Source organism: Quercus robur, chromosome 7 (genome assembly GCF_932294415.1).
Source record: "Quercus robur chromosome 7, dhQueRobu3.1, whole genome shotgun sequence".
NCBI lineage: Eukaryota > Viridiplantae > Streptophyta > Magnoliopsida > Fagales > Fagaceae > Quercus > Quercus robur.
In genome coordinates this window covers 44,742,784-44,769,297 of record NC_065540.1, presented here as the reverse complement: position 1 = coordinate 44,769,297, position 26,514 = coordinate 44,742,784, and the positions used below count along the sequence as shown (strand labels likewise).

The 26,514-nt window shown below is 33.5% G+C and overlaps 3 protein-coding genes and 1 non-coding gene across 6 annotated transcripts; 2 read left to right on the top strand and 2 right to left on the bottom strand.

The window, feature by feature from the left end:
* Positions 1–231: 231 nt before the first annotated feature.
* Positions 232–3,539, bottom strand: LOC126691485 (uncharacterized). The gene is made up of 3 exons (XM_050386524.1): positions 3,299–3,539; positions 2,640–2,819; positions 232–842 (listed from the first exon to the last, which is right to left on the bottom strand). The coding sequence occupies exons 1-3, from the start codon at positions 3,486–3,488 to the stop codon at positions 232–234; spliced, it is 981 nt and encodes a 326-aa protein (XP_050242481.1). The 5' UTR covers positions 3,489–3,539.
* Positions 3,540–6,566: 3,027 nt separating this feature from the next.
* LOC126693601 (N-acetylglucosaminyl-phosphatidylinositol biosynthetic protein gpi1) lies at positions 6,567–15,704 on the bottom strand. 3 transcript variants are annotated; one of them, XM_050389632.1, is made up of 10 exons: positions 15,441–15,704; positions 14,369–14,585; positions 12,560–12,952; positions 12,281–12,421; positions 12,059–12,162; positions 11,742–11,963; positions 10,706–11,200; positions 7,441–7,865; positions 7,094–7,187; positions 6,567–6,974 (listed from the first exon to the last, which is right to left on the bottom strand). In XM_050389632.1, exons 2-10 carry the CDS (start codon positions 14,534–14,536, stop codon positions 6,860–6,862), a joined length of 2,157 nt encoding a protein of 718 aa, XP_050245589.1. In that variant the 5' UTR covers positions 14,537–14,585; positions 15,441–15,704; the 3' UTR covers positions 6,567–6,859. The 3 variants fall into 3 exon arrangements, with proteins under 3 accessions (XP_050245589.1, XP_050245590.1, XP_050245591.1); XM_050389633.1 differs by lacking the exons at positions 14,369–14,585; positions 15,441–15,704 and having other exon boundaries at positions 12,517–12,741; XM_050389634.1 differs by lacking the exons at positions 14,369–14,585; positions 15,441–15,704 and having other exon boundaries at positions 12,556–12,704.
* A 98-nt stretch (positions 15,705–15,802) lies between these two features.
* On the top strand, positions 15,803–15,876 carry TRNAI-AAU (transfer RNA isoleucine (anticodon AAU)). Its single transcript has one exon. It is a non-coding gene; the product is annotated as a tRNA-Ile (tRNA).
* A 5,290-nt stretch (positions 15,877–21,166) lies between these two features.
* On the top strand, positions 21,167–26,162 carry LOC126693600 (V-type proton ATPase subunit c''2). The gene is made up of 4 exons (XM_050389630.1): positions 21,167–21,592; positions 21,695–21,772; positions 25,421–25,591; positions 25,708–26,162. The coding sequence occupies exons 1-4, from the start codon at positions 21,471–21,473 to the stop codon at positions 25,874–25,876; spliced, it is 540 nt and encodes a 179-aa protein (XP_050245587.1). The 5' UTR covers positions 21,167–21,470; the 3' UTR covers positions 25,877–26,162.
* The last annotated feature ends 352 nt before the right edge of the window (positions 26,163–26,514 follow it).

The window sequence follows — 26,514 nt, the reverse complement described above, 5'->3', positions numbered from 1 at the left end:
TTATTAATTTTAATTAAATAAAAAAAATAAAAACATAATTAAAAATAATAAAATCAAACCTAAACCCAGAAAATCAAATCCAAGAACACAAATTCAGAATTAAAAACAATGAAATCAAATGCCTATGAACACAAGAACACAAACCCAAAAAATCAAACCCAAGAACATGAAATTTATACCCACCAACAGCAACCCACAACCACCAAAACAACGCCACACACCGTCGAAACTTCAAAACCAACCTAAGAACCACAACCTATTCAGACCCACAACCCATTCAAACCCAAGCCTCAAAATCGATTCAACCCACGGCGGCAAACTCCAGCGATCAAAAGCCATAACCCACAACAAGTGAACCCCAGTGAGCAAAAGCCACAACCGACAACAAAAAACCCAGGCGAGTAAAAGGTCGTCTTCAAACTCTGTCATCGCCGTCATCACCTTCAGGCGAGTTTGGTCTTTGTCAAGACACTGATTGGTGTGTATTTGGCGTTTTTGGTTACTCATGTCGGAGATGTCAATCCCACATAGTGGACATCGAACCAAATCATCTTCTAGTTGAGAATCGGAACACAAATTGAGCAACAAATCGAGCTCCTCACCCATCTCATTCTCGGAGCCGCCGACGACATTGTCCACAGCGGAGTTCAATAACCTAGACTCTATCGAATTGCAGAGGTAACCGCCACTGATTTTCGTCAATCCCTTCTTCTCATCTGTGACCGTAGAATCTGTGCAATCGTCGATGCTGGACCGAATCGAATCCAAGCTGCTGCTGTTGCAGCAGCCAAGCAAATCCGAGGATTCAAAATCATGGAGTTGAGATTTCTGAGATTGAGTGGCTGTGGGTGTGGAGTTGGGATTTGATTTTCTGGGTTTAGGTTTGATTTTATTATTTTTAATTATGTTTTTATTTTATTATTTAATTAAAATTAATAAATTAATTTTTTAAAATATATATGCTGATTTGTCAGGGTGATGTGGCATTTTTTATAATATTTTAATTGTTCCGGCTGCCACCTCAGCTATTTCCGTTGGTTGACTGACGGAAAGGACTAAAACGGAAAGCGTAAATTGGTTTTAGGGACTAAAAATGGAAAAAATAAAATGTAGGGACTAAAATGGAAAAACTTCAAAATGTAGGGACTAAAAGTGCAATTGCGCCTAAAATAAACAATAATTTTTACACGAGGTAATGTGAATGCTCTCTAATCGTGATGCGTTTGTCTTCTACCTCCCACTCAGTGTTGTTGAACGGTGGAACTTGTGAATTATTTTTGAGTAATCCGAGGCATACGTCAAGGTGATCCTTGCCACCTTATTTGCTTATCCTCTATGTTGAATGTCTTCCATGTTAAGAGTTAAGACAGGCTGAGATGGAAGGAGATGTAAGAGGGATTGCTGCTAGCAGGGAGTCCAAGCTCATCCAGGTTTTTCTTGCTGATAATTCACTGTCATTTTGTCAAGCAACAGCCCAAAATTGTGAGAAGTTGGTAGAGACATGGAGTAAATAATATGAAAGAGCGCTAAGACAACCATTTTCCTCTCTCAAAATACGAGTGTCCAACAAATTTGTTGGGTTCTTGAGATTAAGATCATGAGAAATGTTTGGCTACTGTCTTTTGCAGAGAGCTTAAAAAGTTACTCTTTTAATATGATAAAAGGAACATGTTTGGACACAATAATCCATTGGCTACATTGGTCTACCCTGTGTCAACCAAAACATGCAGGCAAGCTAGGTCTTAGGGACATAGAATTGTTTAATAGGACTATTCTAGCCAAGTAGGGGTGGCATCTCCTCCAAAAATTCTCACTCTTTATTTAATAGCAAACATTGCTCAAATAATAACATTTCTTTGTATAATGAAATTATTTGGAATTAGCAACAAGTATAATGTCAAATGACCACAATTCATATGGATATAGGTTAATGTTCAAATTACATGTATTGATCTTGTTTCAATTATTCCTCAGCATTTGTTATTAAGAGAAAATTAGAAAGAACACTATTTATTTTCATTGTTTGGTTTGCTATAGAAAAAGGGTGGTGCAAGTGTTTTTCAACTGAGCTTATCAAAATTTAATCTCCCCAAACCGAGGAGAAAATAGGGATAAAACCCGGGCTTAAAATGAAAAGGTAATTCTCATCCTTCATTATAAGATTCACTTACCAAGTTACCACTACCAGCCACCAACTCATCATTTTTGTCCAATCCAAATTTCTTCTTTTTTTTCTTTTTCTTTTTTCAAATTTTCCCCCTATCTAAATTGTAGGTAGCTACCAACACTTTTTTCTTCCTTCTCTTTTATATATTTCATTATCTAAAATCTGATTTTTTTTTCCCATTTTTTTATATTTCATTTTAACCATAATCACAACATTATTATTGTTATTATTATTATTATTATATATGGATAGAAAAAGATCTTGGCCTCTGAAGGCTCTCCTTGATTCCTAATTGGGGGCATAGTGTTATATGGAATCTTACCTACAGAAAGATCAAATTATTAACTTACTTTTTTTTATAAGTAAAACAATAGATAATTAAGGGCATTCTGAGACAATTTGCTTTTCTTGTTATCCCTTTGTTTGTTTGCATATTCTCGGGGCACATAAACCATAAATGCCTAACACATACCCTGATTCCAGTCATGCAGAACAATTCTTTCAGCAGCTTCCACATCCACAACACCACCCTTTTTCAGCTTACCCCTAACAATAGCCACTTTTTGAAGGAAGTCATCGACCGAGTCAAAGCTAGGGAGCTTGTACAAAGTTACCAACATGCTGGGTGGGCAACGCCTTAGAATCTCCTTCACTGCACAGATGGGGCAGGGACAGTATAATATCAAAGTCTGCTGATATGACTTAATATAATAACACAGAATTCACAAAAATTTTACTATCCAAAGGACTTCTTTCTAAAGAAATATGCACCAGAATTTCTAAATAGATAATTTTTTTTTTTTATTTGTAAATAATTTTGTTTGATAATTCAATAGTTGGGGGTGAGGGTATTTGAACCTGGGTCTCTGTTAGAAACACCAGGAGAAGCCAATTGAGCTTAATAGATGGTGGAGAACACATACTAATAGAATTTGATGTCACTGTAGCTTCTTTAATTAACATTTATTGTCCTTGATTCTATATATGCAATCTCCTTACATACAAAGGCAGTTGGAGGGAGAATGTGAATTAATAAAGGAATACAATGCTGTATTTCCTTTTCCACATGAAAAGGTACTCAAGCAGAATAGAAAATAAACTAGCACAAGGACAAAGGATGAGTTCACTCACCTGGACCAGTCGGGTCGTCCAACTTCTCGATTCTTTTGCAATTACGAAGAGTCATTGATGCATCATTTGCTCCAAATCTAAGCATCACAACACCAGGGCAGTCTAACAATTTTACATTCTTGTCTAACTGAACCTCTTGCATAGATCTTGTTAAGCGAGGAGTAGAACCAACATTGACAAGTGACAACATGGGATCTCTTTAAGCTATTAATGAGACTACTCTTACCAACATTAGGCAGGCCAATAACACCAACTGTAATTGATTCCTTGATCTGCCATAAATAACAGAGCACAATTGTTAATATGGCTAGCACTATTATTCAAACTCTAAAACCCAAATTCAAAAATACAACATAACAAGTACCATTCAGTAGTAAAAAAAAATGGTAAAATAATCTTCACCACGGTTCCTAATTGAGAAGCTTTAATATGTGGAATAAAAACACCATTAACACAGATTTTTAAGGCCATACTTTGAGACCCACTTTGAGAACAAAACTTCCCTAAAAAGAACATTAGGTTTTGGTCAACTAAGCATATATTTGCCTGATGTCCACTAGAACAAAAGAAATAAGTATTGCATAAACAATGATCTAACTGACTCATATCAACTGAATAATCATCAACAGTGTAGTGTTACAAACTAAGAATCAAAGTAGTTGCACAATGTATTTGTTTTTCTGTTGAAACTCAAATCATAACATACACAATCAGAGTAACAGTAAACAGTAACTTTGTTTCAAAATAAAAGAAATAAAGAGAATTGAATTAAAATGAACAAACAAAATTGGTACAAGATACTATCCTATTCTAATGCTTGGACTTGGAGTTGGCAGGAGTTCTGCTCTCCAGTACAAGTAAATCAAAATTATACAATATCAGAAAAGTCACAGCGCATCTTCTTGCTCGGCCGGGCATCCTCTTCTGAATCCAGAAGATTTAGAAAACTCATTGGGTCAAAATCGGGCTCTGTATCATCAGCAAGGTCGAGTAAAAGACCCTCCACCTCAGCTTCATCAAATCCATCAAATCCTTCAACTTCAGAACCCATCTTCTTGGTTAACCCATCTTCTCGTGAATCCAATACTTGGAATTGTGAATGACCATCAACGGCAGCAAATCTGGGACTTCCATCAAATGGGTCTTGATCATCATACGGGTCTTGACCCCCCATGCCCGTGTCATCAAAGAAATCCACCTGATCAAAAACACTCGTTGGAGAACCCAAAATACCAAAATCAAAAACTGGGTCTTGATCATCATATGGGTCTTGACCCCCCATGTCCGTGTCATCAATTCCGTCAAAGAAATCCACCTGATCAAAAACACTCTTTGGAGAACCCAAAATACCAGAATCGACAACAACAGAGGGTGGTCTTTCCAAAGACAAAGCCAAAGCCAAAGCCCTCTCCTCCTTTTTCTTATTCTTTTTGTAAATTACACAGAGAACCAAGTCGGAGCCCTTTTCAGCAACACTAAACTCATGCATCAACCAATCAGTGGTCTTCAGCTCCTTACCCTCACCCTTCACCCTGAAATTCAACAATTTGTTGAACCCAATAATTGTCTTCCCAGACCCAGAATCATAGATTTTCTTGGTCGAACTTTCATGCCAAGTCCCATGGGAACCAACAGAACGAAGCACGCGATTCTTCCCCCTCTTTAACAGAGTGAAGAAATAATGCTTCTCATCATCCAACACCGCCGTCGAGTCCGTACAGAAATCCCATGGGGGTTTATTGTATAGTTCATCAGAAAAGCCGATGACATCCCAAGCCAAAACCTCGTTTCGAATCTTCGGAGAAAGGTAACTCGAAATCAGCACTGCATCGGAGGGCTCAAACCTCGCCCCCAATGGCAGAGGCAGAGGAAGCCTCCGCCGGAGAAAACTCATCGCTTCTGGGTATATCAGAGAGAGAGAAAGAGTGAATACAGAGAGAGTGAGTTTAGAGAGAGAGAGAGAGAGAGAATGAGAATTTTGATGGAAAGAATGACGATGATGCCTTATATAATAGTCGGCGCAAGGGGGTGAGCCCAACGGCTATTTTTTTATAATTATTTTGAAAATTAATTTATATTTTTTTTTTGAGAATTAATTTTTATATTAAATTCTCATTAAAAAAAAAATTATATTAAATCAGCAAGGAAATTCAGGTCTACGTGGATAAGTATTCGAATCCTCTTCTCTCAGATCTTGTAATATGATTATATGATTTGAACAATTTTATTCAATAAATTATAATTATTAAAATATTATTAATTAAAAAATAAAAAAAAGAACCGTTAGGCTCACAGCCTTGCACCTAAAGCACCATCGTTGATCAAAATTCTCACTCTTTCTCTAAACTCACTCTCTCTGAGATTATTAGGCAAATTAATTAAAGCGTCCTGACGTCACTGTTTAGAAATTGATAAGCAGGGTAAGGCATAAGATAAAATTAATAAAAAAATTAAATATTTCCACAAAAATTTGTGGATCTATGGGATACATATAGGATTTAGGAGATAGCCTACAGATGAATTTTTCGGTATATAATAATTGTTTGCCAAATATGGAGCATAGTCATTTAAAATTGAAGAGGAAGGAAAGCAATTTACATGGAGAGAAAAATTATTATATTCTGAGTCACTGCAAAATCAAAGAATTTGAAATCTGTAATTATGTTTGGGAAGGAGAGAAAAATTATGGTTGGTATAGGGTTTCCATTTGGTTTGTGATATTCTGAGTCAATCTTAATTGAAAGTGTTCTTCCATCCTTGCTGGAACATCATTATATTTCAATTACACCAGCAATGAGCCAAAGAAGAGATAGGTATTGCCTTGTAGTTCTATATTTCTTGCTTAGTGATGACACTGGAACCATATTGTCGTGACTGAGAAATTCATCCCACTCGGAGAAGGTTGATTAATGAGATGTATAATGGCCAACAGTTTTATGATATAGAGTTGTACTGTCAAATGCAATATGTGGTTTGGTTTCAACATGTTAATTTGAGGCGCTGGCCACATATCTGGTTTGGTTTCAACATGTTAATTTGAGGCGCTGGCCACATATCTTAGATTGGGTCTTCTGGATATACCTGTTTCATATTTTATGAAACTTTCATTTAGTGCTGAGAAAGATAAGGTGATTTGAGGGCCAGGACACTATTGTTATTCAATCACCAGAGGCACTTGAACACTAGTTATTCAATCAGTTATAAATCATTTGCAGTTGCTTGGTTATGAAGTCATGATCAGTTGTGAAGAAGCAGTACATGTTGGCTGTAAGTACAAAATTTGATCAATAAATTTCAAATTAAGGAACCAGTGCATACAAAAAAACCATGCATAGATCCTAAATAAACCAGAAGGCTTCAATAAACACATAACCAACCTAGAAAGGAACCAATATACTTAAATCAACTCATTCCTACAACAATCCAAGAATTGAATCTGGATGGACAATCACGTGATGAATAGCCCGCAAAATTCTAAATGCAACTGATGAGCAGCATGAAATGGTTGCAGGGCAGAATATGTCAATCAAAAAGTGGAAGAATCATTGAATATGAAGACAGTCACGATCTGCAGCAGGCAAGAATTGAATCATAGCAGAGATACCAATACTCTTTGTAGGGGATGGACATCCATGGCAATGGTGAAGGAAGAGCAGTACCCAATGTAGAAGCTACCCTGAACATATAAAAATGTGATAGATATAGATAGATATCTAGAGGAACTAAGTTTGAATTTCAGTAACTACGAAACAATAGAGCAGCAAGAAGAAAACTATATAGGCAAAGAAGACACACCTTTTCCCAGTGAGGACACCATGAGTAAATTTAGCCAAAAAAGAACCAAAAACCCCAGAAAAGACATTTCTATAATGAGGCACAACTAGCTCTCCTGAAATATAATTTCTAGAGTTGGTTAGCAAAAAACCACCACATACATTGAAAGTCAAAGATAGATGTGACATGGTAAAATATAAACATAGATGTGTGTGTGTGTGTGTGTGTGTGTGTGAGAGAGAGAGAGAGAGAGAGAGAGAGAGAGAGATAGTTGAGTGTTGAAATGAGAGGCTTTGTTAAGACTCATCCCTACAGAAACATCACTAAATAATATCACAAATGATAATATAGCTAGAGGCCTCCCTCACCTATACTCAAGAAGTTGCTGTGTAGAAATGAAACCAGAGTACCAGATTTCCCTCCATTTTGAGTACAATGCAAATTATCTGATGAAGAATCAAATTTATCAGGACTACAAATCGCAGTATCATCAATCAGATTACTCCGACAAGATACAATTTCAAACCATATCCCAGAAGGAAATCTTCTTCGTCTTGCCAACCAAAGGAATATTTTGATATAAGGTGTCGCATGAATATCAGAGATAGCGACTTCAATCAGTATACATATAAGGCTGATGGTTGTGTTCACAATGCTAAAGAAGGTATAGAAAATAGAAGTAGTCGGTAAGAGAAGTAAGAGTGGTGTAAACAGAAGAGATCCAACGACATGTTGCTTCACAGTGTAGTCATAGCTATCTAATCTCTGACGAAGAGGATTCCATTTTCGACCACTGCCAAAGAAGTAACAGGGAAAGAAAAGATATGAACTCTGAAATAAGACATGATACTATCAAGAAGTAAGGAAAAAGATATTTTACAACTTGAAGTTCTGTCTTGCAAAGAATATTGAATCTTGCAAAGTGCACAAGCTGATCTCTTTTAGAGAATAGAATTTCTCATCAACCAAATAGAGAGGAATTCTTCTTAAATGTCAACAAAATTTAACCTATTTTGCATAGGAAGCCTCCCAAAATTTAAAATTAGTTCCTTCAAAAGTAACACTTCTAACTTTCTAAGATATAAGAATATCATTCTTCCATTAAATGTTCACAGTAAAAGCATCTCTCTAGAAATATGGCAAAGAAGGGCCCTAGCCACAAAAGCAACTAGAGCCACATATCTCTAAAGAGCACCTGGACATCCACAATCTATCAACCGCTCAAGTGATATGGGGACCAAAAATTACATCATTTGGGAGGATATTACCAATTCAAATTAGTACTCATGTTAAAATGTGAACAATCAAAGGTGTCCAAGGTATTTGAGAATATATGAATGAGTAACAAGCATTATTGAATCATGGAAGAAAGACAGGCAAGTTTGGCCAATGTACAAGCTCACAAGTAAAATGGAAATCAATTTCTTATCCCCATTTTTTCCTCTTCTTTAGCATCCTTACACATTTAACATGTCTTTTAGCTCAGGGAATGATACCCTTCAGAAGAAAAAAGCACTCAGAATAGCATCAACCATATAAGAACCAACATCAATTTTTTTTTATCACTAGAACCAACATCAATTAAGGCAATCAAATATCACCATGACCTCTCATATCTTGATTGAAACAGATAAAGAACAACAAGGTGAGTATAAGTTTACAAAGTCCATAAGCAATGAATTTAAAGTTAAGAATTCTAAGTTTTACATTTAAGATTCATTTCAACATTACCCTGGAAAGAAACTATGAATGAGAACTCAATTGAAACAGATAGATAAAAATAGCAACAGATGTTCAAGAACACATAAAAGATGAAGTTTTCAGCTGATCCAAAGACCATTATCTAGCAATCCAAAAGGCTACATAAAGAGTTAAACATACCAAGGGCGAATCATATCTACCAAAAAATCATATATAAACACACACAGAGTTCTGTATAAACTGCTGCAATGGCAATAAATCAGCATGCATGGCACATGCAATTCCCCCATCTCTTATTTTCTCCTCCTCTTTATTATGGTTTTCTTTCTTTTTTTTTTCTTTCTTTTTTTTGATTGGCAAGAATTCAATTTTATTGATAAAGAAACAAAACCTTGTGCTCAAGATAATGAACACAAAGGATCATAAGAATACAAATAAATCAAATTCTAGATCTAAGAGAATCTAAAAACTCATAAATAACAGAACATTGTGAAGAACCCCAAGCCCTGGACCAATCAAAAAGAGTACCCCAAGCCCTTCTTATTATGTATTTTAGCTCCCATCTCTCATTGTTCTTTGTATTGCTTCTTTTTCAATCCATTTCTTTGTTCTTTTTCTTTTTATATTATCATTTCGCCCTTTCCCCCACTCTAAGGAAGGTCCCATATACTGATTTTGTGTTTTCCTTGACCTCCTGGGATGCCTACGAAGTTACTTATCACAGTGATGAGAAAAAAGGCAATATAGAACTTATAGGATTTCAGACAAGTCAGCTCAGATATTTAAGAAACTACAACGATTCTTGCACTATCAGCAACACCAGGAAGAATCACTCAATGAACCAATATCTCTAATTGTTTCTTAATGATTTTTTTTTTTTTTTTTTTGGTTGATAAGTAATAAGAGTAGTTATATAGATTTAAAATATTAAAAAAATTGAGTTCACAATGATGAACACAAAGGAACAAAGAAAGCAAAATGACAAAAATCAAAAGGTTAGTCTAAGAGAAACAAGGATGTTTCTTAAGGAATTTTCAAAATTAATTATATCTTTACTCACCTCAAAACTCATAAAAACCACAATTTCTCATAAGATTCTGCCATTTTGCAATGAACTTTCACTCATCTAAATTTCTCATTAGGTTTTTCTCTTTCCTCTTTTTCTTTTGATTGATACATTGCCCTAATGTATAAAGCATGAAGACAGTTATATTTTAATCTAATTTATTTAATTTTAGAAGTCAATTTTATATATTTGGACAAGTAGAAGTCAATTATAATATTAAATTTCCTAGAATCAAGGTTATTTTCATAATTCAATAATTGGGCTTTGGCCCCAGGTCAATTTGGATTAGAGTTTAAGTGCATTATTGTATTCCAACAAAGATAAGTTTACAATTGATGAATACATTTTCTATTGGAATTTTTCCAATGATTTGGTGCTAATTCCTAGGTTTTCTATCCCATTTGGTACAAACTCAAAGCAACCCTAGGTGTTGATTCCTAATTTTTTTTTTAATTTTCTAATTGTTTCCCACAAAATCCTTCTTAAAGTTATACGTTCTTAGGGTCTTACCACATCTGGACCCAAGGGTCTTGATGTTATTTGTGCTACATCATACCCAGCACCCAATGAATTTTGAATCCACAACATACGGCTCCTCTCTATTCTTATAAGAGCAGCTTCCCTTATTTTTGTAGAGCTGAAAATGACAAGATTTTAATAATTCATTGCACATGTTAAGCTCCTTATATCAATCACTAGTGCATTGCATGAACCGCATGATATCTTGATTTAAATGGTAGAGTTTTTTTACTTTTTAATGCTTATGATTGTTTTGATAAAAGTGACCACCATGACAGGCAGGTGGAATTTTGACCGTTTTAAGAGTTGTAAAAACTAAACCAAGAAATGGAATCACAAAGTGTTACCTGAAAAGGCGCCACAAATCTGCTAATGCCTGTGTCTGTGTTGAATATACAAGTGAGACCAGCCAATGAAGAGTTGAAATATGCAGAGTTGCTAGTAAAAAAAAGTCTATGATCAAAGCAGCTGGTATTGTCATCCCAAATAGAATCCCTGATATTGCAAGTCCTTTAATAATATAAATGGAAAGGAAACCAAGAAAGACTGAGAGGGTAGACCATATTTGGATCGCATTAAGAGAAACCATGCCAAGAACGCCTGCCAATTCCGTGTTTAACTTGAAACCTGCAGGGGCTCCCATCAACCAAGCACAACTTGACCGCATTGATTTGTATGTAATTTCACCAGTAAAGTTCATAACCCACCAGCAAGCAGATTCTGCATTGTATAACAGTGCCCAACCAATCAAGTTTCCCAAGAGAACATCAAGAGCCAAGCTTGACCACATGGAATGCCTACGTAATGCAGCTTTCTCCGCATATTCAACGCATGATAGAGACCTTAAAAAAGAATAAAAAATGCAGTTGATGAGTTGAGAAAAATAGGAACCTACTGCAAACGATGAATTCAGCCAATAAATAATAAAAACAGTAGCCAATTTAAGTGATATTCATTCAAGGTATTGTAGACCTACAATAACACCCTGATTAGATGATTGGGCCATCATCCCCCCACCACCCCCCCCACCCAAAAAACCCAACTTTTTTGTTCCTCCCTTCCCCGCAGATAGACTACAGACGTTTATTTATTGAGTTTATACTCAAATTGAATATCAACTTCAACCCTAGAATTACATGAAATAAGCTTCTTCTTCTTCTTTTTTGGTAAGGGGGGATTCAGTAGGATAGAAAATCTAATTAAAATGCTTAGATCTAAAAAAAGGAAAAGGCAGAAAACGATTGAAAATCATAGTGGCTTTAAACCTAACTTAAGGCACAAATCTGATGTAAAACCTGATGTATAAATTAAAGACTGAAGCCTCGTATTAATTAGCAAACCTGATGTATAAATAAAAAGTATTCTTCAGAAACCTCATCTTACCTCAGGCCATTATCTTGAAGGAAGATTGGCCAATACAAGATCTGACAGCAGCGGATTCGAATACTTATCCATGTAGACCTGAATATCCTTGCTGATTTAATATATATCCACGATTGTGATCCAAAACTCAAAAGGATATGGAGAAGCTGAAGAATGAAGTAGAATAAAGTTGATAATGAAGCCATGGACATTGCAAATAGTTGCCAGATGAAGGTAAGAAACCTGAAAGCCAAAACATAGGCCATCAAATATTGCAGACCAAGGTGTGAGGGAAGAAGGAAGGTGGGATGCAAGACTAGAGTCTTCAAGAGAGATACCTGCAAACAATAAAAAACCGAACAACGGGCCTCCTAGGAGCCACATGTCTCTCGAAAAATATTTTAGCAGAAGCAGCGCTGTTAATTGCCAAAATTACTGTATCCTGTACTTTAAAAAAAAAAAAATTTTGAAAAGGCATTTTAATAAGCAGCCAAAATGTCTAAATGCACCAAAAAAATATAAAATAGACAACAAATCCAAAAACTTGCAAACTCTGGTACCAAGTCAACTAGTGGCTGCTTTTGGTGAAGTTCATCAACCCACTTGGGTTTCTTGAAATCAGCTTTCACTTGCTCAGATGAATTCCACAAGTGCAACGAGAAATGGTGACCACCATATGAGGGAGTATCATAAAGTATTACCTTCATTGTTCAAATAAACAAGAGGAGATTAATTACAACTAACAAATATAGCTTCAAGGAGCCACAAGCATGGAGTAGAAGCCATCATGACTTACAATTATCAAAAAAGAAAAAAAGTAGCCATCATGTCTTACATACGTGGACATCACACTGAAACACTATTTGCCCATTCCAATGAAAGTGATGCAATTTAGGAATCCGATAAATTTCTCCACCACACTGTTCAGGAAAATCATTTAGCAGCAGGATCCAATTACTGCTTCCAATAGAAGCTTGTGTACATTGTCCTAATAATCCATCATATTTGCAGCACCCGCAAGTCCAGTGTCCATGGTTTTCTCTAAATGTATCTCTATTGTTCTGCACGCAAGCATTGCCACAAATTGAGGAATTTCTTTGATCTTCTTTTGTTCCAGAGCTTAACAACAGGCCATTACTGTTAAGATCTACACCATGCTGTCCCAGTATAGAGAGCTTTGATTTATCCTGAAGAAATTTGGGCATGTTCCCATTTGCATCATGAAGTGTCCCCTGATAAAAAGCAGTAGTTCAGACTGAAATTTACTTACCATATCAAAACACCTTCAGGTAGCCAACCAAGAAAAAAATATTCTAAAGGTCATTATGGTTCCCATAACAAGAGCAAACTTCATTCTGGAGTTGTTGCATAGCTTAACATTTACCCAACCAAATATTTTCCTAATTACCCACCCAGGTGCTCCTTAGGAAATCTCAGTATAAAATTCTCTCTCTTAGCTTCTTGTAGAGACGTCAAAAATTAAAAATGACTAAGTTAAGGGTTACCATAATAAAATATAAGTGACCACTAGCATACTGCCCCTATACAACAAATTCTCAATTGGTAAGTTACAGGTGCACCCAATGGGTCTTGAACCCACGACCGCACCCTCCATCTAGAACTTAAGTGCTAGAGCTCAAATGGTGCTAGAGCTCCTATACAACAAAACCATAACAGATAATTGGATAGAAGAACAATAGAGGTACATTTAGAGAAATGCACATTAGCCAAGAATCAATAATTCGATACACTAATCCAACTTGAGCCTATATGACATGACCAATCAATCAATATGCTTCAACACTTGACCTTCGTCAAGTATTCCATACATCACATTAGATATATATTACATAAAGAATTGCACTTTAGTTAGACAACGGGAAATGACACCAGAAAACAAAGCAAAAAAGAAGTTCAGTTTTGATCCATTCACGGTGGAAAGTGAAAACTAGCAAGTGGTCATTGATGAAAAAAATAAATAAAATAAAATAAAAAATTGTGGATATAATATTCTAATATGCTACTGTTATGCCTAATGTGGAGTTGTGGACCATACAGTGTGAATGTAATTGGAGGAAATATGACAAAATAAAGCTTCCTCTAACAGGCTTATCTTAAGTATAGGTATCAGGGGATGTCTACTGAAGGCAGTTGGTTATCACTTTTTCGGTATACTTGCATACTTTTTATGTGCATTTGTAACTCTTGGGGTTCCATAGCAAACTACTTGTATTGTGTACTTTAGTTTCCTCTTTTCTAGTAAATTTTTTTTTATGACTTATCAAAAAATAAAAATTCCAATGTATACCTGTTAAGTTATGAATTAAAAAGAGGGAACATGAATTCTACAGTTAAGCCAAACCCCAAATACTAAAGCAAGCATAAACGTGTATTAGAATAAAAACGACAAGCATGACACTGAGAACACCTCTCTACCTCACCCAGATGGTGGAAAAATGAGAAATCGCTCTTAACATAATCTGGTATTTTACGACCAACATTTAACATATTAGTGTTTCTTTAAGTCATACTTTTACAATATTAGAAATTAAAAAAGGAGGGTGCAATCAATTACTAATGCTAAAAGTATTTGGCCCCATTTTCCATAAGTGTATACAGGCATTCTTCAAAAATTACAGGTGCTATACCTCAAGGCCAGACTGGTTATGCAAAAGAGAGCCTTCACAACACGCAAAAGCTACCACTATGTCAAGAGAAACTGAGGAAGACACAAACCACCCAAATAAAAAATTGGAGGATAATGGTTCACTCAATGCCAGCTCCTTCGGCCACCAGATCCTACACTTTCTTCTCATTTTCACCTCATGATTGTGCCTCTTTATCCATTTAATGGTCCCCTAAATCCTGTAACGGAGTAAAGCAGCCATTTATATAATCTTATACATTGAGCATAGTAACTCAAAAAATTGCGAATATTATTGAATTTGCATAGAACACTTAAAATAATTTTCAAACAATGAACTATAACTCAATTGGCCCTACCTCCTTCCACAATAATGGTTCAGGAGTGACGTTGCGGATTCAAAACCTACTAAGCACGTGTGTTACTTACTAATAAAAATAAAATAAGAAACAACAACAACAGCCAAGTGTAATCCCAAATTTTTTAGGGTCCGCTATGAATTCTTAACATATTAGTTAGATTCTGCCACATGTATATTCTTTTGTGCCATTCTATTATATCCAAAGTCATAATCTATGTTATTTCCTTAATTGACATGTCAATTTTCACTACTTCTACTAATGTTAATTTTGGTCTTCATCTACCTTTTTTGTTCCATCAATTTGAATCAACTCACTTTTTCTCTCACTGGTGCATTTTAATCACTCTGCGCTAAACATGACCAAACCATTTCAAACAACAACAACTACTCTCTCTCTCTCTCTCTCTCTCCCCTCTTTTCATTTTCCCCATTTCAAATACTATCTTTTGGGTATTTCCACTTAACCATCTTTAACAATTATGAAAATTTTACACATTATTTAAAAAAAAAATAGAAAATTCAAACTTTATCATAACACTCATAAAATAAAATAAAATAAAATAAAGGAACAAAAATTAAACCAACTATAAAATGAAAACACAGTATATGACACTGAAAAAAAAAATTAGAAAAATTAAAAACTCTATAATAACACTAAATTAACATAAATGAAATCAAATGCATTCATATTGGATGTCAACTAAAAAACAAAAACCTCGATTTTAGTGGAGTTTTGAGTCTGTCTGCGGTTTCTTTTCCTGCAAATTCTCGGCATCCAAACAGTGATTTAGCTGAGAAATCTATGGCCTTGAAGCAACCCTGATTGTAACAGTGAAGCCAATTCCTCAAACCCGAATCAGGCGCTGCTGCGAAGGGGAAGCGAATATTGAGAGAGAGAGAGAGAGAGAGAGAAGCAAATGGGAAGAGAAGGCTGCAATTACGAGAAATCTGGGAAATTACTACTTTTGGAATTTGGAGCAGTGAAAAAAAAAAAAGCAGCGAAGGTTTGATTGTAAAGGTGCGCTTTTGGACTTACAATAACGTTATATGAAGAGTTCTAGAATTTTAGCAACAAATGGCCTATTAGCTCAGTTGGTTAGAGCGTCGTGCTAATAACGCGAAGGTCGCAGGTTCGAAACCTGCATGGGCCATTAATAAGCTTTTTTTTTTTTTATTATCAATTTTCCAGTTTTTATCAAACATTTTTTTAACAATTTTGAATTTTCCCATTTTTTAACAAACCAATAACTACTAATTTTTTACCATTTTTTGGTTTTTTCCATTTTTCAACAAACATTTTCTTATAGTTTTTCCCATTTTTAACAAACATTTTTTATTTTTAGTTTTTCCCATTTTTTAACAAACATTTTTTGTTTTGTTTTTGACAATTTTCCCATTTTTTAACAAACAAAAACTACTAATTGTTTACCATTTTTTGGTTTTTTCCATTTTTAACAAACATTTTTTTTATATAGTTTTTCCCATTTTTAACAAACAATTTTTATTTTTAGTTTTTCCCATTTTTTAACAAACATTTTTTGTTTTGTTTTTGACAATTTTCCCATTTTTTAACAAACAAAAACTACTAATTGTTTACCATTTTTTGGTTTTTTCCATTTTTAACAAACATTTTTTTTATATAGTTTTTCCCATTTTTAACAAACAATTTTTTTTTTTTTGTAATTTTTCCCCTTTGTCAACAAACATTTTTGTTTTTTGTTTTGTTTTTGATTACTTATTTTATATACTTGCTTTCAATTAAGAGAACATGTTAATGTCAATAGCTTTATAACTCAACCAAAATCTCTTGGTATTTCCAATGGAAACGTAAAAAAATCCACAATTTTTATTGAGGATGATGGTTCAAAGATAAAGATGAACAAATTTTATCAGTGGTTTCTAGCGTGAAGTGACAGAAGGCGTGCCGTGTGAGACGGTGTGTGGTGATTGGGATCCTCTCTCCTCTAGTAGCGTAAAATGAACTGAATTGCGCTTTTTAAGTACAAACGGTGTTAAAATGAATAATTTAGCTACGGCTTAGGGGTTTAATTATTATTTCAATAAGTTCAGGGCTTAGGATTTATAATGATAAGTAAGACATGCAATCTGCTGTAGCACATTGGCAATTCTATTGTTCAAAGTGATTGAATATTGAATCTGGGTTTGAATCCCGGCAGCGGAAAAAAAATTTTGACCATTTTTTTATTGGGTATGTGCATGAGAATTAAGATCTTCTCATTAGGATCACACTTCTTACAGAACCCAATACGAATGGCCCACTTTATTTTGTATTTTTATTCTTTTAAAAAAATATGTTCATAAATAAAATATCATTTGCTTATCAGAGTTATCAAACACACCCAATATGCTCACTCTCAGTGTTTGTTTGTTTGATTTTTTTGTTATTATTATTTATTTTATATGCTCACTTTCAATTAAGAGAATATGTCAGTGTTAATAGTCATATAACTCAACCAATGCCTCTAGGAATTTCCAATGGAGACATATAAAAAAAAACCCACAATTTTTATTGAGGAGAATGGTTCAAACACAAAGATGAACAAATTTTACCAGTGGTTTCCAGCATAAAGTGACAGAAGGCGTGCCATGTGAGACAATGTGTGATGAACAAATTTTAACAAACATTTTTTTTTAACAATTTTCCCATTTTTTAACAAACCAATAACTACTAACTTTTTTACCATTTTTTGGTTTTTCCCATTTTTTTTCAAACCTTTTATTAAAAATAATTTTTCCATTTTTTAACAAACTTTTTTTTAATAGTTTTTCCCATTTTTTAACAAACATTTTTTAATTTTAGTTTTTCCCATTTTTAAACAATTTTTTTTAACAATTTTCAAAATATGCAGCATAGATTGACAAATAAGATTGCACGACGTGGCTTGAGAGGGAAAAAAAATTGAACAAGAAGAACCAGGGGCTAACGAGTAACGACAACTATCTTTTTTATAGTTTTTTAATTGATCTTTTGATCACCCATGTTTTAACAAATTTCTAAAACATGCAGTAGAGATAGTTTTTCTAATAACATTTTTTTACTTTTTTAACAAATTCACATAGTGATTCGATCTTTTGATGGCCCAATTTTGGAAAACCATTTGTGGGGGCAACTATTTTAACAAATTTCTAAAATATGCAATTGAAATAGTTTTTCTAATAGCTTTTTTTTAATACTTTTTTTAACAAATTTTTTAAATATGTAGCATAGACAAATAAGATTGCACCACATGGCTTGAGATTTAAAAGAATACTTTTTTATTTTTTAAAATGGGATGAAAAAAAAAAGATTTGAACAAAAATAACCAAGAGATTCAAGGCTCGGATTGGAGACTTTTCATTTCTTCTTCTTCCTTTTTAATGGGAGCAAAAAGAATATTTGAACAATAACCAAGAAATTCAAGACTCCAAATAGAAGTGCAAAAAGAAGAAGGCTCCAAATAAGACCTCCAGTTTTATGTTTTTTTTTTTTTTTTTTTTTTTGAGAATGCAGTTTTATGTAATTATTTATGGACAAAACTTAGGTACAGTATTTAGGTGATATTTCTTAAGTTCCTCTTTTAAGATTCTGTTATGTAGATTTTTCTCTCATGGGATAGAAGTGTTTTTTTTTTTTTTTTTTAATTAAGAAGCCATATGACTGAATCTTAAAATGAGAACTTTAAAAATAACACCTAAGATACTGTACATAAGTTTTGTTTATTATTTATTAATTTTGATTCATAGACAATATCTGCATCCAATTAGGTTGATACAATAATGCCAACACTGAGTTTAATAAAAAATCATTTGTGTAAATTAATCATTTTCAACCCTCCTAATTTTACTATTGAATAGTTGAAGAGTACAACATTTTTTTTTTTTTTTGGGATACTAGTGCAACATTTATTTTAATCTATACAGTACGATATATATTTTTTTTTTATGAGGACAGTATAATATATACATTAAAATACAATAAATTATTGAGTAAGTGTCGAAAATGGTGCCACCTGGATCCCACAATTTGGTTTTAAACTTTATAATATATGATTATGATAACAAGTTATGATTAAGAATGTGGGTCTTTTGCTAGGCAGGATAAAGTGGTATCATTCTCATTACCAAAATTTTAATCAGGACGACCAAAAGCCATGTGAAAATACTTAGATTATGTTTGGTAACAGTTTTTGTTTTCTATTTTCAAAAACTCGTTTTTGGGAATATAAGGTTAGTTGAAATTAAAAAGATAGTTTTTTGAAAAAAAAATAGAAAATACTAAAATATGTTGTTACTAAAATTTGAACTCTAATGCTAACTCATTAAATGAGATAAATTCATTAAATTAAATTTGTGTTTTTATTGACTTTTGAAAATTAGAAACTAAAAATAACATTTTTCATATTTTCAGTTTCCTTCACAAATTAAGTTTTGAAAACAGTTTTTATTTTCTATCCATTTTGGGTTGCCAAATAAGTTTTTTAGTCTCAAAAATAGAAAATTATTTTTGAAAATAGAAACTAAGAAGAAAAAACAGTTACCAAACATACCCGTATTTTCAACCAAAAAAAATACACGCAAAATCGGGTATTGATTGTTTCTAAAAAAAAAAAAAAAAAAAAAAATCAAGTATTGATTACCTAAACTGGTCCCACCATACAAAAATTGTAAAAAATCTATTTGGCAAAATCGCATTGGCCTTTGATAAAATAAATCTTTTTTTTTTTTTTGGTTCACATCAGTGGATTAGGTACTCTTCAGTTTTCTCTTTGCAGAAAGTCAATATTAGTTCACATGTATGAGGCCCACATGATTTTGAGTTTTAATTAGTAAATCATGGATAGGGATGGCAATTTTTTCCTGCCCCGCTTAGTTCGCCCCTCCCTACTTCGCCATGCGCAGGTTTTTCCCGCCTCGCAAATGTGGTGGGGTGGGGATAGGGTAAGATTTTAGCCCCACACCACGGGGCAGGAGAGTGATGGATTTAGACCTTTTAGACCCACCTGCCGTGCCCCTCCCTGTCCCTGCCCCGCCCCGCCCCGCATTACTAAGGGTTATAATTGTAAATTTTTTATACTCTAAAATCCTACTATTTAAACAAATATATCAATATTAGCTTATTTTATTCTACCTAATGTGGTTCTCTACTTTTATTTTGTTATGTGTTATACTATGAGTTTTTATTTTTATTTTTATTTTTTTATGATTGTTTTGTTAAACACTTGGATATATTATTCAATTTCTTCTAAAAATTGATTTGATTTGATTGGATAAATTTAATTGTAATTTCAAGTTTATTTTTATTAATAAAATAAGTTTCATTAAAAAAATTGTACTAGTTATAGGGAAAATTAACAAAAAGTAGAGTTTTACGGGTTGGGGCGGGGCTTCGCGAGACCCCAAGGGACGGGGATGGGGTGAGAAAGTTTTTCATGTCATGCAGAGCAGGACGGGGATGAGATGGGGCAAGACAAAACCATGCGGGGCGGGGACGAAGACCCAATCCTTCAACCTCATCCCGTCCCATTGCCATCCCTAAATTCATGGACTTATAGGTTTCCCAAAAAAAAAAGTTTCGAAAGACAGACAACTATCAATTTTATTGAGTAATTTTTAGTATAAAATATTTATAAATTAATGTAATAATAATTGTGACCGATCTCATTTTAATAATATAATTTTTTTTATTATTAGACTTTTGTATTTAAAATTTGATATATTAGTTTGTAAAGTTTATATTATAAAATTGGTGGAACTCTTAACTTTATTCTTTGTTCGATTACTTTACAACATCAACTTTAACCGAAGGTTTTTTGAGTTTTTAATTGGTAAGTAAAAGTAAAATGATATACGCTTACGTTTGAATTGGACGCACTCCTTAAACAACGCAATTTTGGATAATAATAAAATTTTACAGGTGTGACACATTCTTTGTTCTTTTTTTAAAGAAAGATTAATTATTGTACAATTTTTTTACTAATATATTGATTTAATAATTTATACTCAAATTCTATATGTACTAATATTATGAGTGGTTAACTTGTAGGTCAAACTCACTCATTCAACTCGACTCAACCAACCAAAAACAGAGTGATGGGGAGGGAGGTTAGAGAAAGAATGGAGGATTCTGTCGTATGTAAAACAGTGGTCTAACATGAAAAGGGTAAAAAAAAAAAAATTTCCAATGTTAAAGAAAAGTTTAGCAACATGAGCTTGTCTCAATGAGGACTTCGACAAAGATGATGAATCATGGCCATGGAAGACCAAATTGAGCTTTCATCTGCCTTGATGACGACAATGCTTGGCTCCTTGGTTTAGGCATGCATCTATTGCTATTTTTAAATATTAAAAGATATATTTAAAAAAGATTTTTCAAAAATATAAGAAAAACATAGTAAAATTTAAGTTGAAATCTTGATTTGTCTCCTTTGTACACATTTCCATTTCATTTCTCTCTCTTTTTAATAAACTCAACCCCAAAACATAAAGCGGATCTCTCAGGAGAAAAAAAAAAACCCAAAGCAAAGGACCAAAGGTCCCCCGAATCCAATCGCACATTCGCACACACTGCGTAGCGTAACTATCAAGCGAGCCACTGTGAGCGCGAGAGAGAGAGAGAGAGAGAGAGAGAGTGAGCACCGAACGCTTTTCACAGAAAAAAGAAAAGAAGAAATCAGCAGAAGAGCATTGAGACTTGAGAGATTCAGAAATCAAAATCACATTTGCTAGCAGATTGGATCGGATCGGAATGTCAAGCACAGGAGCATATCCGGGCACGTGGGCCCACGCCCTCGTAAAGGTGTCCCCCTACACCTTCTCCGCCATCGGTATCGCCATCGCCATTGGCGTCTCCGTCCTCGGCGCCGCCTGGTCTCTCTCAATTCTCAATTCTCTACTCTCTAATATCTTTCATTTTTTTTTTTTTTTTTTGTGAAAATCCTAATGTTGTAATTATGTGGTTGTTGTTGATAGGGGTATTTACATTACCGGAAGCAGTTTGATCGGCGCTGCGATCAAAGCTCCCCGTATTACTTCCAAAAATCTTATTAGGTATTCATTCTATCATTTCTTCATATTTTAGTCGAAACAAACAAAATCAGTCTTATTTGTTGATATGAATTTTAAATCTAATTAGCCATTGATTGATTCAACTTCACGGTTTGTTGGTTTACATATCTTTTGAGTTTCAGTTAAATTTGAATTGAACTTGATAACAAACTCACACTTGCTTGGTGTTTTCTATAATTGAAATGCTGCAATAAGCCCTATGATCAATTCAGTAAGCTTTTTCGTTCTCGTTTTATATAATTATTATTAAGAGATCCTTCCCTTCCCTTCCCTTCCCTATGTTACATCGCTCTGTCAGTAGGTTTTAGTATATAATAGTATAATACATATCTATGCAGTTGATAAACTATGCACTGCAGAAGTCACTGAAGAAGTTGTGATTATCGCATAGAAAATATGATATGATTTTCTTCAAGTCTTTTAAAGTTCAGGATACAATATGACATGAATACTTTAATTAATTTATATATATATATAATGTTAAATCAATATCTTTAAGTGCATATTATGTAGATTTTATTTTTAATAGATAACTAAGAAACGTTGGGAAGCCTAAAATGCGTGCGTGTTTGAGAGAGAGGGAGAGAAAAATAATATTAAAGAAGTATGCCACTGTATCCATGAGTATCCGGATTGGATTTGGATACAGATACGGGTTCTACTGTGTAGTATACATGCTTCCTAGACTACAATGGTGGAATTGAAATCTGTAAGTAAATGTGCATTGCATTTGTGTATTATGCAGAACATGAACTCACTCCTTAGCCTAGTATTCAGTGGTTTGGTGACATAGGAAAAATTGTGGAAACCTATCTAGCGTGCTTGTGGTGGGTTTAGAGTTATGAAAAATTGTGGACTTGGGATTCATGGTTTAAGAAGAAGGGGTTAGGGTGATAAGATGGGAAAAAAGGACAATATACTATTTCTTGAAACAAACAAGTTGTCAGAAAATAATGGTTACAGTTTTGTTTAGGAATCAAAGGTTGGTTTGATGATTATTTGATAGAAATAGTATGTGGGGTCTTAGAGTTCTAATAGGTAACAGGAAGGCTTGATTGGAAGTTTTAACGAAGAAAGGCTTGATTGCCAAAAACAAAATCTATTTTTAACATTGTCTTGGAACTGACTCATTCATGACTGATTATAATTTAAAATGCAGTTTCCTTCATACTGATGATCCATTATCAATCACATGACCATATATAAATGGCTGTGGAACTTGATATTGATAATGAATGTGTCTTTCTAATTATTTTTACGATAAGCTTTTGATACCATTTTTAGATATTTGGTTGTGTAATGATTGGACTAATCGTTATACTAATAGTTGGTACATGTTAACAATTAACTGATTAGCTTTCTATAACATGTGAGAGTTGGTAATGGTATTATTAGAAGGGAAACAATTTTAAAAGGTGGAACATATAAAGTATGATTGACAGATTTGTAGTTGTAGTTCTTTTATTGACAAGCTTTGGTTTCAAATTAAAAATTCAATTTTGAATAGATTAAAGCAAAGAGGAAGATGTCATTTTTAATAGTAGGTCATTTACCATGAATTCTAGACAATTGTTAAAAACATATACCTTTCTAAATTAGAAAAACCTGGAACTTACATTCAACAAAAAAGAAATTGCAAAACTTCTCAAATTTAATTTTCATTGGGGTGAATAAGGTGAATTAGATTTGGTTACATGTATTTGGAAGTATACTAAAAATATGCTAAATGATTTAAATTCTTATATCATTTTCATTCATTCTTGCATAATATTTTTCTTTCTTATTTATTTATTGGTGACTTTAGGGGTCCAAAATTGAGGTAGATTTCATGTATAGGTTTTAGTTTTGATATAAGGCTCACAAGGTATGTTTACTGTATACAGAGGTTTTTGAGTTTTCAATTCATTTCATGACCTGAGAAAATCAGATCTGTATTCTAGATTGGGCAATGAAGACCCTTTTTGCATTTGATGTTAATAAGATTGCATCTTAATTTATTGAAAGCCATGACGTTTTTGTTTATGTGCACAAATACTAAATTTACCGTCTCATAACAACATGATAGTGTTCACTTCTTAGCTTTTTGTGTTTCTGCTTGATAAATTTGGCTTTCTCAAAAGTGGGTTTGTATTTTCAGTTTTGTGGTTTTTGTCATTTTTTTTAATACAACATTTTTTATTTAGTGTTTTTATTGTTGAGTGGGTTTGAACATGAGAAATAAGATTATTGTAATTGCATATTATTTAAATATGTATCATAATATAATATATCTTTTGCAAGATAGTGAGTGATTTCGTTTCGTTCATCAAGATTTGATTTTTTTTTTTTTTTTTTTGTACGTTTAATAGTATTGAAAGGCTCAAAGCTTTAATATTTTAGTAAAAAATTTGTATACGTCAAGCCATTAGAGCAATTGATTAGTACCAAACTATTCGTAGTTTGTTCTTGTGTTCCATGAAGCTAAAGAATGATATTACTGTTAACCAAAGTGAGAATTTTTATTCCTCTCTTTATTTGTTTGCATTGATTGAAAATTTCTGGAACACACTGGAATTTCAATCTCCGTCTCTCTTCTTCTAATTTGTAGATTCTTCTTCCCGACCTCAACATCAGATCGTTCTTTTTTGATAATTGGGTGAGATTACCTGCAAATCTGAATTAGGTTTATAATTTTTCCTATTCTTTTTCCTTCTTAAAAATTCTTTTCCCTCCAGTTGATTTTTGAGGCAATTTTATATTTGACTTTATAGACTAAGGTGTTTATCATCAGGTTTTAAGCCTTTGTGTTTTTCTTTTCTCTTTTTCTTTTTCTTTTTCTTTTTTTACTAGGATTTGTTAGTTTTGAAAGGATAATTGTAATGTTTTGTTTGATGGGGTTGCAAAAATATTTTAGTGCTCCTATAGGGCTTGCATTTTTGTTCTTCAGAAAGAAGTTTATGACTGCACTTGTAGTTCTTTTCCATTTGCAATTACATTGAGGTTTATTCAATCTGTTCTCTTCTATTAATGTTTCCTGAATGTGGGTTGAAAACTGGATTCTTATTGTTTTGCTTACAGGGATTTGGTATTTTATTATCTAGGTTATTTGGAACTGTGGATTCTCTGTATCTGTGTGAAACTCTTAATACGTTACACAAATCCTACTACTTGAACAATTCAGAATTTGCAAGACTAGAATAGCTAGGTATTTACCAGTCTTCTCCTTTATTCTGTACGGTTTCTTGCATATTTATTGTTAATATGTTTCTATAAAGAATCCGAAATTGGAATTTGATTGCATATTTATTGGTTTTAATATAGGAATTTTATTTTTTAAGTTGAGGCTGTTTTTTTTTCATTTGCAGTTGAGATTTTCTACTTCACTCTCCTTAGAATATTGACTTAACAATTGAAGTTTTTCATTGAATTTGATTCTTCTGCTTCACTCCATCATAGAGTTTTGATTACCCTATTGAAGTTGTTAATCGAATTTTGGCTGGTACAAATTTGCATGGATTTAGTTTGAAAATTTTAAAATTGAGATCATTAATGTTTACTTCTTTATGATGTTTTGTATTTTCTGAATTTTTGAATTTTAAACCTATGATACCTCTTTATGTGATGATGGCTATGGTTCTTTTGTTATTTCAGTGTTATCTTTTGTGAAGCTGTTGCTATTTATGGTGTCATTGTGGCAATTATTCTACAAACAAAGCTTGAGAGTGTTCCACAATCACAGATCTATGAACCCGAGTCTCTTAGAGCAGGATATGCAATCTTCGCGTCTGGGATTATCGTGGGCTTTGCAAACCTTGTCTGCGGGTTTAAATCTCCTCTCTTTTACTCTTACATACTCCATTGGAATTCTCCTAATCAAAACTCAGAATTATTTTCTTTCCTTGCTCTTACAATCCTTCTGATTCTTCTTTTGACAACAGGTTGTGTGTTGGAATCATTGGAAGCAGCTGTGCTTTATCTGATGCTCAAAACTCCACTCTTTTTGTGAAGATTCTTGTGATCGAAATCTTTGGTAGTGCACTTGGGTTGTTCGGAGTGATTGTGGGAATTATCATGTCAGCCCAAGCCACATGGCCGGTAAAAGCGTAATTTGCTGTTCTCATTGGAACACTATGAGGCGGTTATGACAGAGTGCAGTGTATTATTATGTATCGTAAATGGACTTTGTATCTTATTCTTTCAGCCGATATTAGTAGGCATCATAAAAGTTGGTGTGGAGGTAGAGATTATTCAATCTTAGGTTGCATTTCTGTTGATGGAAATGAATTTGTTAGCATGTTAAGGTTAGTATGGAGATTCATTTGCCTCGTTATAATGTTGGGCTGCATTCCAGCGGAAACAGAAGAAATTTTAGGAATATGTATCATTTTGTTGACATTTTTTTTATACAAAGTGGTGCCCAACTTTAGTATTTCACTTTGTATGTAGCATAGACAAATAAGATTACACCACATGGCTTAAGAGTAAAAAGAATACTTTTTTTTTTTTTTTTTTAAATGGGAGAAAAAAAAAAGATTTGAACAAAAATAACCAAAAGATTCAAGACTCCAAATAGAACTGAAAAAAGAAGGCTCCAAGTAGGACCTCCAGTCTCTTTTTTTTTTTTTTTTTTTTTTTTTTTTTTTTTTTTGAGAAGGTAGTTGTATGTAGTTATTTATAGGCAAAACTTAGGTACAGTACTTAGGTGTTGTTTCTTAGGTTTCATTTTTAAAATTCTGTCATATGGA

Coding starts and splice junctions, on each gene's coding strand:
- LOC126693601 (XM_050389632.1), bottom strand. CDS start 14,536: ATGAGAAGAAAGTGTAGGATCTGGTGGCCGAAGGAGCTGGCATTGAGT. Junction 12,422..12,559: donor TGTTTCAGTGTGATGTCCAC/GTATGTAAGACA, acceptor TGAACAATGAAG/GTAATACTTTATGATACTCC. Junction 7,866..10,705: donor GATTTGTGGCGCCTTTTCAG/GTAACACTTTGT, acceptor CTTCTTTGGCAG/TGGTCGAAAATGGAATCCTC.
- LOC126691485 (XM_050386524.1), bottom strand. CDS start 3,488: ATGTTGTCACTTGTCAATGTTGGTTCTACTCCTCGCTTAACAAGATCT. Junction 2,820..3,298: donor GGACGACCCGACTGGTCCAG/GTGAGTGAACTC, acceptor CCATCTGTGCAG/TGAAGGAGATTCTAAGGCGT. Junction 843..2,639: donor TCTGCATGACTGGAATCAGG/GTATGTGTTAGG, acceptor CCACACCCACAG/CCACTCAATCTCAGAAATCT.
- LOC126693600 (XM_050389630.1), top strand. CDS start 21,471: ATGTCAAGCACAGGAGCATATCCGGGCACGTGGGCCCACGCCCTCGTA. Junction 21,593..21,694: donor TCCGTCCTCGGCGCCGCCTG/GTCTCTCTCAAT, acceptor TGTTGTTGATAG/GGGTATTTACATTACCGGAA. Junction 21,773..25,420: donor ACTTCCAAAAATCTTATTAG/GTATTCATTCTA, acceptor TTGTTATTTCAG/TGTTATCTTTTGTGAAGCTG.